General features: G+C 32.6%; 1 protein-coding gene across 1 annotated transcript; it reads right to left on the bottom strand.

Annotated features, from left to right (window-relative positions):
- Window positions 1-1,393: 1,393 nt before the first annotated feature.
- Window positions 1,394-8,129, bottom strand: LOC120255355 (GDSL esterase/lipase At4g16230-like). Its single transcript, XM_039263193.1, has 5 exons — window positions 7,871-8,129; window positions 5,608-5,738; window positions 3,120-3,362; window positions 2,768-3,017; window positions 1,394-1,698 (listed from the first exon to the last, which is right to left on the bottom strand). Exons 1-5 carry the CDS (start codon window positions 8,127-8,129, stop codon window positions 1,472-1,474), a joined length of 1,110 nt encoding a protein of 369 aa, XP_039119127.1. The 3' UTR covers window positions 1,394-1,471.
- Window positions 8,130-9,955: the final 1,826 nt, after the last annotated feature.

Below are 9,955 nucleotides of genomic sequence, written 5' to 3'. Positions count from 1 at the left end.
TTGAGCGTTGACCATTGACAAGAAAAAAAAAAATAGGGGAAGTAATGCAAGCCTTAATTCAGGAAATCCAAATCTTAGGGAAGTTCATAAGAGTAAGGGTAGCAAGAACAATATTCCATTCAATAGAATCATAGGGCTTCTCTATGTCGACCTTAAGAAGCATCCTAGGGGTGAGACTTGGCATCAAATTCAAGGGAATGAACAATCTTATGGACTGTTAGAATATTATCAAAAGTGGTTTTACCCTCCATAAACTCAGACTACTCAAAACTAACTAACTTATGAATAACGTTTTTCAAGCGATTTGAAAGAATTTTAGAAACAATTTTGTAACAAACACTGCAAAGCAAAATAGGTCTAAAATTAGAAACTAAAGGAGTCTTTTCTGGGAATGAGGGCTATATAGGTTCTACACCAGGAATTGGGGATAAGGAAGTTTAAAAAAGATGAAGGATAACTTTAATCAAAGGCTCTTTGAAAATATTCCAACATTAAGACTATTAGGTTCAGGGCTTTTGCCCTTAGGGATAGTTTTAATAGTTTGGTAAATCTCCCTCCTAGTTAAAGGTCTGATCAGGAACTCTCTGTTATTCTCTACTAAAATATTAAGGTCATTAGAGAAAGCACGCAGAAGGTAAAATAGGGGGGTAGGGGGGAGACCAAAGTTGAGAGTAAAAATTAATGAAACAATCACTAATGCACTTATTATCCGTGTGAAGAATACTACTATTGTTCTTAACAGAAGTAATTCTATTATGGTGGCTCCTAATGTGACCAAAGTTATGAGAAAACTTTGTATTGAAATCCCTATTCCTTGACCATAGGACCCTTGCTCTTTGAGCTCATTTTAACGAATTCTGCCTAAGCAAGGCAGAATGTCGATTGTAGAGGGCTCTAAGAGCAAGGTCTTTAGCTCTATTATGGGTATGCTTATATTTAGCCCCGTAATTTTTTTTATAAATAGAGTATGGTCCTCAATTGTACATATTAACAATTGAGATTTAGAACTAAAATTTTTTTTTAATTGGGGTTCCCATCTTTTTTTCGTGCAATCAATTAGAAGATCCATGAGACCCATTCGCCCACATCAATGATTCAAGCGCATGTGTGTTTCGACTTTCTTTTCTTGTTTGCCCAGCAATTTCAACAAAAAAATCTTGGAATTTTATAGAGATTATTCCCATCAAGTTTCGTGATGGTTTGCCAAAAACTTTTCAGCAATGTTTATTGCAACCCCTCAAAGCTCTGTATTTCTTTTGATTCCAAAAAAATTACTTTGTAACTCCAACATTGATCACAAGCTAAAACAAAATTTGAAAACTAGTAAATTTAAACATCTCAGATGTTTTTTTAACCTAATGAAAAAATGCCCAAAAAAGCAAACAAAGAAACATTGTTCAAAGAAGAACTTTTCCATTTAACTAAACGGATTGTTCATTCACAAGAGCCATTTCAATACAGAGAAATTATCTTAGTTATAATCCTCAACTAATTTCTTGAAGTTGATAGGACTGGCAAATTGCTCTGGGCCACTATAAACTGCGAGTCCAAAAATCTTAGCTGTTGCATGTGTAGGGTGTAGCAAGTCCCAAAATAAGTAAAGGCGCCGATCAGAACAAACTGTAGCATTGGGAGTGCATCCAGATTCGCCATTGAACTTGCCAAATCCGCAACATGCAGTTTTTGTTTCCTTAAAACCTGAAACAAAAGTGAAAAATATTACTAGCAGAATATGGAGTTTTATTTTGGAAATGAAGTTGGTTTATATGCTGACAGTGATCTTAACAAGAAGACATTTCCGTGATAATTTTACAATTTGTTGCAACTGCATGTATATCTATAATGTAGAATGCGGGGATACAGAAATACTTTGCTGGTGAATTTCTGGTAAAGAGCAGGAAAATCTCGGCATTTTGATAAACTAAACCTTTTGCAAAATCTTAGCAAGATTAAGAGCAATAGAGTTCACCACAAGGACTGAGAAGCAAAAATTGCAACAAAGGAGCAAGAAAGAATCACAAATAAGAGCTTACACGGTCATCAAACGCATAAAAAACAATTAACAAAGATGTAATCTCTTTGTATAAGCCAGTGAGAAATGACTCCCAAAATGAGTTGGACTGTTTTGAACTTGACATAAGGTTCTACATATCATAAATAGTACCAAATAATAAACATAGTTTAATGCCTTCCTCTTTTCATAATATATAGTAAATGTATAAAATCATGAATGGCAAAGTCAAAATTGCAGTAAATGAGCTTGAAAGAATCACAAATAAGAGCCTATAGGGAATAAGAGCCTATAGGGTCATCAAAGAAAAAAGTAATGAATAAATAATGAAACAAGATGCATCTTCTTTTGTGTAAGCCAGCTAGGAATAATGCCTAAAATGAATCAGAGTATTTTGCGGCTTAAAATTTCATTTTACATGTCACAAACTAGGAATAGTGCCTAAAATGAATCAGAGTATTTTGCGGCTTAAAATTTCATTTTACATGTCACAAAAGCACCACACAATTTATATTTGAACTGAGACTTTCATAAGTATCCTCTGTTCCCATTTTGAACATAAGCAAATGATATCTAGTAGAGTTGTTCATCTTTTTAAACTGTCATCATTTATTCTAAACTTGTTGGTATAGTTTTTATTTGTCTACAAACTTAACAGGTTATAACAGTCAACAAATAAAATGCATTATATTTTATTTTAAATTGCCAGTTTGAGCTTAGGCAATCATATGGAAAAGTATAAATTCATTTACTTACCAAGAGCTCCGGGGTTGTTAACTATATTCATGACAACAGCATTGGAACTTCCAATAGAATATTTCATCCCTGCCAACGTTGAACTCACATCATTCATAAGAACCTTTAAAGCACCATTGAATTCCTGTGCCAATTCGTTTAACATTTCAAGACAACCACCAGTGGGGTTTAAACTTCTCGGATAAGGACAGCATCCCAGAGGTGGAACATCAACAATACCAAACTTCCTACCTCCAAGAGCATAGAGTTCCTGAACAAAATGTCAAAAATGTCAATTAAATGGAAATACAAAAGTTTGAATAGTAACAAATCATATACTATATTATGCTTAGAGAAAAATTGTTGAAATTACCTTCAAATGATCCCCGTATTTCGTGATAAGACTAGAAATGAAGTTTTGCCTTTCAGTAACATTTGGGAATCTATTTTGTGAGAAGTAAGCAAATATATCATTTCCCCCGCTACTTATAATGAAAAGAGACTTAGAGAATAATTCGTCAATTTGCTCAATCGCCAATCGTTGAGTAAGTTGTGACCGAACTGTTGAAAAATACTGTATCTGCTTTGTCATGGAAATGGTGCTATTGGTGCTTCCCTAACATATTCAAAGTGGTAAACCTTTATGAGAAAACCAATAAGAACAGAAGAATAGGGATGGCAATTTACATGGATTTGACAGGTGTAGGATCTACCTAAACCCTAATAAAATAACCATATCAATGATTTAAAAAACCCAATCTTGTACACACACATAGAGGTGGGCACGGGCCGGTTAACCGGGCACACCGGGCCCGACCCGCCGGGTCCGGTTCACCGGAAGCTGGACCCGAAACCGGCCCGTGCTACAGGGGAAGGCCGTCGGGCCGGGTTGACCCGGTAGGTCCGCTGGGTCCGGTTCATTCTGTGAATGAACCGGACCCGGCCCGGTTTAGCACAGAACCCGCCGGGTCCGGCCAGGCCCGTTTGACCCGCGGGTTTTTGTAAATAACAAAAACGCTAGAATGGATGGGCGTTCAACCTGTGATTCTCACATGGGAAAATAACATTAATCAATTGACCTACAAATTTTTCTTGTTTTAGTTTAAAACATAAATAACTATAAAGAAGTTACAATATATTTTTAAAATTTAATCCCAAACAATAAAAAAATTTAAAAATAATTTATAATAACTTAAAAAAATTTTTAAGACATATCAAAAATAATTTTAAAAAGGATAAAAAACTACATTTTTTTAATTTATTTATCTATCAAATTAAATTATTAAGCACACTTTTTTTAAGTGCAACAAAAATGTATATATCAAGTAGTATTCTTATTTTTAAATCGAAGTTATCATCAACTTATTTATTTATTATAATTAGGGTTGGCTTCAGATTTTACTTTTGGTCTCTCAACAATAGGGTTATTATTGTCTTATCATGTTGTCATTGAAAAAAAGTTACAAATCAAAAATAATATGGTGTGAACCATTATTCAAAAGATATTCTTTTTTACTAATATATTTTTTTATAAATTGATTTACATAATTTAAAAAAACAATTTTTTTGTAATTTTATTTTTTTATTTTTATAAATTGAAACAAAAATAATCTAATATATATGTGACAAATTAGATCAAGGCTTATTTTAAGAGAGGATTTAAGAGTGTAAGTATGTAGAGATTTAGTCTTTATGAGCCCAAAAAGACAATTAACAAAAATAATTATTTTTTTAAAAAAATATTTATGAAAAATTTATTGTTTGATACTTTGATATTTTATTAATTGATTTGTATATTTTTTAATTTATTATATGGTTTCTTAATTTTTTTATAAATTAAATATATAAATTATTTTAATCCATATCCTACATCTATCTATATATAATTCTTTCCAATAAATATTAAAAAACAAATCGTAGCTTTCAGTGGTTGGGTCTTATCTCAGTTCAAGATCATGGGTTCAAATCCCTACGACCAACAAATACTTAGTGATTAAAAACAAACAAAGTAACATTAACCGGTTTGGAACCGGGTTTGACCCGGCCCGCCGGGCCCAACTGGGTTTTGACAACCCGCCGGGTCACGGGTTGGGAAAACCCCAACCGTAACCGGCCCGTCTAATGAACCGGCCCGCCGGGTCATTGAACCGGTGGGCCGGGCACGGGCCGGGCCGGTTTTTCGGATGGCCCGTGCCCACCTCTACACACACATTGAAACACTTTTGCCTTATTCTAATGTTAATATTATCACTTCAAAGATTCAAAATTTGTAGAAATTCTCATATATTTTACTTTATTTTTTTTTAATGTTTTTTACAAGTTTGTCGAAATTAGCTTATAATTTTACAACATTTACTTTGATATCCTAGTTTTGACTAGTTAGTTGATAATATTTATCAATTTTCAAGTACCATGAAGTGATTTGTCAATGATTTTATATTGTAATCATGGCTTACAGAGTTTTTAGATGTTGATGACGTATATTAGAGAATGAAATTTTTTTATATTAACAAATATTCAGTTGTAAGAAATTTTATAAGTCAATAAAATTCATTAAAGCTATGGCAATGATTATTTGAAATAAATGCAAACATCAAATTCATAAAGATATATGATTAATTTATTTGAATTTAAATATTAAATGGAACGAGTTTAGCATATTTGGATGGGTTTGGAAATTTCTGTAGAATTTATAAACAAGTATAGGATGGATTTGAGATTGAGAATCTTAAACACGGGTAGATTTGGAAATTCAATTTTTTCGCAAGTACTGATGACACTGCCATCCCTAGGAAGAATGAAATGAAATAAAGAAACATCAGAAAAATAAATAAATAAATAAATAACAGAGATGCACTTACTGTTGAGTCCAAAATTCCAGATCCACCAGAGGCAAAATTTGTCCCTTTCACTCCTCGCATAATGTCATGACTTGTGTTGCTAGCAAGAGAAAGAAAAGGTGGTGGACTCCTCTTAAATCCCACATGCCTTGCTGATTCCAATCAACATATAACATAATGTTAGCAAAATCTAAGACAGTTAGGTTGCATATAAATGTTAGAGTTCTATGAACATGTCACTTACCCTGCATTTTTCCCTACCTCAAACTTCAAGATATGATGAATCTACATATGTGGCACATTTAAATAAACTGCCTAATTAATATCTCAGGAATCCTTGTTCTAGTTAGGCAAATTATATATTTAGTTACTGAAATGATACATTTGCCTTTTTCCCACAACAATTTACTTTGTTCAATTAATTGCAAGTGAAGAATCCCAAAGTAAATATTTTAACGGCATAATTCAAAGCAATTCTTAGTTTGGAAGGCATCAGCAAATTAAATCTTAACAGATATACACAGGTGGATCCCTCAAATGTACCTTTAAGATTTGGAGCAGAGATTATTCCTGTGATAAAGGTTACTCTTTATAAAGTGTGTTATTTACTTTAACATGCATCACTTTTTTTCAATTGATTAAATAAAAAAGTAAAACAAATTTTATAAATTTATTTCTATCCCCACAAAAATTATTTATACATTATATATCAGACAAAAGCATGTAAGCCTCTAAACTAAACAATTGGACATTTTATCAGATGGCAGACTTCTAGAATTCTGTTTACAATTAGTGCTCTCAATAGATAACAACTGTTATCACCCTTTTGAAAAAGCAGCATGAGTATGACTGCCATCAATGGCTGCTCATTTGGCTTTGGACAATATTATATCAAATATTAAAAAAAAAAGAAGACAAGAGACACTTGGCCCCCACTTCTCAATGCACAACTTTGATCAAGACCAGACAACCCTCTCAACTTCTCCACTACACGTTTAAAGAAAAGATATTTTCCCCCTACACCTCCTTGAAATCATGAAATCTTTCAAGCTTGCAAATTCACTGAAATCTTTGGAGTGTGTACATATATGCCTCTCAGTTAAGATATCATAAATGCATACAATATTGTAGCAATATCTTTTTTTTTTCCTAATAATATTTGTTCTATAATTTTTTTATTCTTCCTTATGTCTTTATCCTCTTCCATGAAACCTGCTTCTCATTTATACTTCCATTAAACGCATGTGTAAAAATATCAAAATATATATATATATATATGTTTGACTCATTGTCTGTAAGAATATGTAGAATATCAAAATTTATTTTAAAAAAATGTTTTTCTGAAAAGATATTTATACAAGGAATAGTGAATATATCAATATCAAGCTCTTGCCTCTCTAAGAAATAGAGTTTTCTCCCCTCACGAAATCCATGGTCCATTAAGACTGTATTACATTTAAAAAATAATAATAAGAGCAAAAGTGCATATTCAGAGGTGATGTTAGAACTTAAATTAATTAGAGTCTGGAATGATAAATGATCCCATCTGCGATGATTTATATGCAAAAACAGAAGATAAAAAATAATTGTTAAAACAACACGATCTAATAAAAGAAATTTAAATAAGAACCATTGAAATAATATTGAGAAGGTAAAGTAAGAAGCAGCCTTTGATCTAATGATCTGATTAAAAACAAAAAGCAAAGAAGGAACTTGATTTAATTTGAATTTAGTAAATGATGAAAGATTTTAATGATTTATAAGAAAAAATCCTTGAAACAAAACAATCTATGAGAAGAAATTATAAAAACAAAGTGCAAACCACTGAAATAAGTAAAGACTAACAATGATACTGAAAAAGGTAAAGCAAGAGCCATTATATGATCTGGTAAAGTACAGAAGACAAAGAATGAAGTAAATTTAATTAGAATTAAGACTGATAAATGATGAAATATTTCAATGATTTACATCAAAAACATAGAAACCATTGAAACAACAAACTGTATGACTAAAAATAAAATAAAAACCATTGAAAAGAAAGTACACGCTAAGAATGATACTGAAAAGTAAAGCAAGTATATGATTAAAAGGAAAAATAGAAAGCAAAGAAGGAACTTTACTTAAGTAGAATACATATAATAATTTACAGACAAAAACATAAGATTTCACAAGTTTTTTTTTAAAAAAAACAAGTACACAATAAGAATGACATGAAAATCAAAGTAAAGCAAGAAGCAAGCTTTGATCAGAAAACAAAAGGAAAAACAAAGAGAGAAGAGCTCACCCAAGAAGTCAATGCCATTGTAGCCATTACTGAACCTTCCAGTAGGTCTAGAGAAAGGGAAGTCAATTCCATTGTGGGGGAAATTGGCCTTGGCGTTGTTCCCAGGCAAATAGTTGTTGTTGCCCACATCAGCCGTGGAGTCACCGAAGACGTAGAGCGCCGGAACTTTGGGCTCCGTCTGGCCGGAAGAGAAGGCCGGAGCAAGGAAGAGGGAGAAGAATGGGAGGAGGAGGACGAGGAAGTGTAGTGGTGCTGCCATTGTTGGTGATTTCCAAAAGCTTTAGAGAGCATGGTCTTATTAACAAAAGTGGTTTGTGGGACCCACAGTTTTTAATTTTTATTTTTGGCAAATGTGGGAAAATAAGAAAAGTGATATTGGAAAGGTAAGGCTGCAGTTGGCTTTAGAGGTGGAACCATCACTTTTGAATTTTGTTTATTTAGATAAATATTATGGAATAATAAAAGAATTATTTAACATTTTTATTTTATTTACATATGTAAATTGTAATATTATTTTTTTAGAGTTAGCTCACATTGTAATCCATCAATTGTCTGGCTCAACACATAAAAGTCTTAAAAACATGATAATAAAATAGCTTTTTTTTTAGAAAAGAAAAAAAACTTGGAATGACTATATATCTATCCATATATATAATTTAAATAATATACAAATTGCATTGGGTGAAATTTACTTAAAACATAATTTAGAGGTCTTTGAACATTTATAAATTGACGTGAAAGACCATATCACATTTACAATGATCAACAAATTACTCCATATACTTAAATTTCCTCTACAAATCATGATAGAAATCAAATTATCTTCTTAATTTTTGTAATATCAGAATGCTCCTATTTCATTTTTCTTTCCTTTACTTTTCTCTCGTTATCATCATTTACTTCTTATTCATTTTTTTTTCTTTTTGTAAATGTTTTTCTTTTTTTAAAAAAAAAAGTGGATAAATCATTAATTTATTTAAAAAAAAGAGTATAGAGAGGTACAACGGAGAAGAAACAACTAGCAGGTCTAAAGATAACAATATTCTGAATCTTCATCAGAGATGAGAAAAATAGAGAAAGAAATAGTACAAAGTAGAAAAGAAACAAGAGTAAAAAAGACAGGCTGGGCCGGCGAAAGCTACCGTCTGGAGACACAGGCCTGCCCAGCAGCAAGTAGAGTAGAACTACTCTGGATCAGTAATGTGCGCCGAATCGCCAATAAGATCTGAATTTCTGGTGCTCAGAAAATTGAGGGAGCGCTTGATCCTCAGTGAGACCTCTGTAGTATCTTGCTGACGAGACTCGGAATCTGTTGAAAGCCAAGAAAGCAACATATTAGCAGACTTGTAAATATTGAAGAGATAGGTGAACAATTAAGATTAAAGATGCGATTGTTTTGTTCTAGCCAAATATTCCAGATGATGACTCTTAAACAAAGATCCAACAAGTTCCCACGAGAAGAAGTTAAAGAGGATATCCAATTGGATTAGATATTGGAAACAGAGGATGGAGAAGATCCAAAATCAAGGATTTGTCTGAAAAAGGACCAGATACGCTTCGAGAAATTACACTCCAAGAAAAAGTGTTCCACTATTTCCGAGTTATTGTAACATAGAATGCAAGTGTCGATGGCATTAGGGTTGCAGCCTTTTTTGAGTAGATTATCAAGGGTAAGAATTTTGTTATCCTTGACCAGCCAACAGAATAAAGTTATTTTACTTGGTAATTTGAGTTTCCAGAAGTGAGAATAAAGCTGGCTGCAAAGACCATCATCAATTAAGAAATTCTTATCGTGAAGATGCCATTTTTTTTCAAAAGGCCAAGAGTAAGATCCCTCCTGGTATTTGATACATGAACGAAAAGGAGGAAGAATGGTATTAATCCCTGTCGAGAAGAAGGATTTGTTTCTTGGTGGTTGTTGAAATAAGAATTTAGATGATGCACTAGAAGAGTAGTTTGTGTTGATTATCTTGGACCAACAGGAATTTGGTATAGTAGTGATCTTCCACCATCATTTTCAAAGTAAAGCTTTGTTGAATTCCTTAAGATCCAGAATTCCCCAGCCGCCCATTGAAACGGGGACGG

Source organism: Dioscorea cayenensis, unplaced genomic scaffold, assembly GCF_009730915.1.
Source record: "Dioscorea cayenensis subsp. rotundata cultivar TDr96_F1 unplaced genomic scaffold, TDr96_F1_v2_PseudoChromosome.rev07_lg8_w22 25.fasta BLBR01000968.1, whole genome shotgun sequence".
NCBI lineage: Eukaryota > Viridiplantae > Streptophyta > Magnoliopsida > Dioscoreales > Dioscoreaceae > Dioscorea > Dioscorea cayenensis.
The sequence above is the reverse complement of the archived record's forward strand: the minus strand, read 5'-3'. Positions and strand labels throughout refer to the sequence as shown.

Coding starts and splice junctions, on each gene's coding strand:
- LOC120255355 (XM_039263193.1), bottom strand. CDS start 8,129: ATGGCAGCACCACTACACTTCCTCGTCCTCCTCCTCCCATTCTTCTCC. Junction 3,363..5,607: donor CTGGAATTTTGGACTCAACA/GTAAGTGCATCT, acceptor TGAATATGTTAG/GGAAGCACCAATAGCACCAT. Junction 3,018..3,119: donor AATACGGGGATCATTTGAAG/GTAATTTCAACA, acceptor CATTTTGTTCAG/GAACTCTATGCTCTTGGAGG.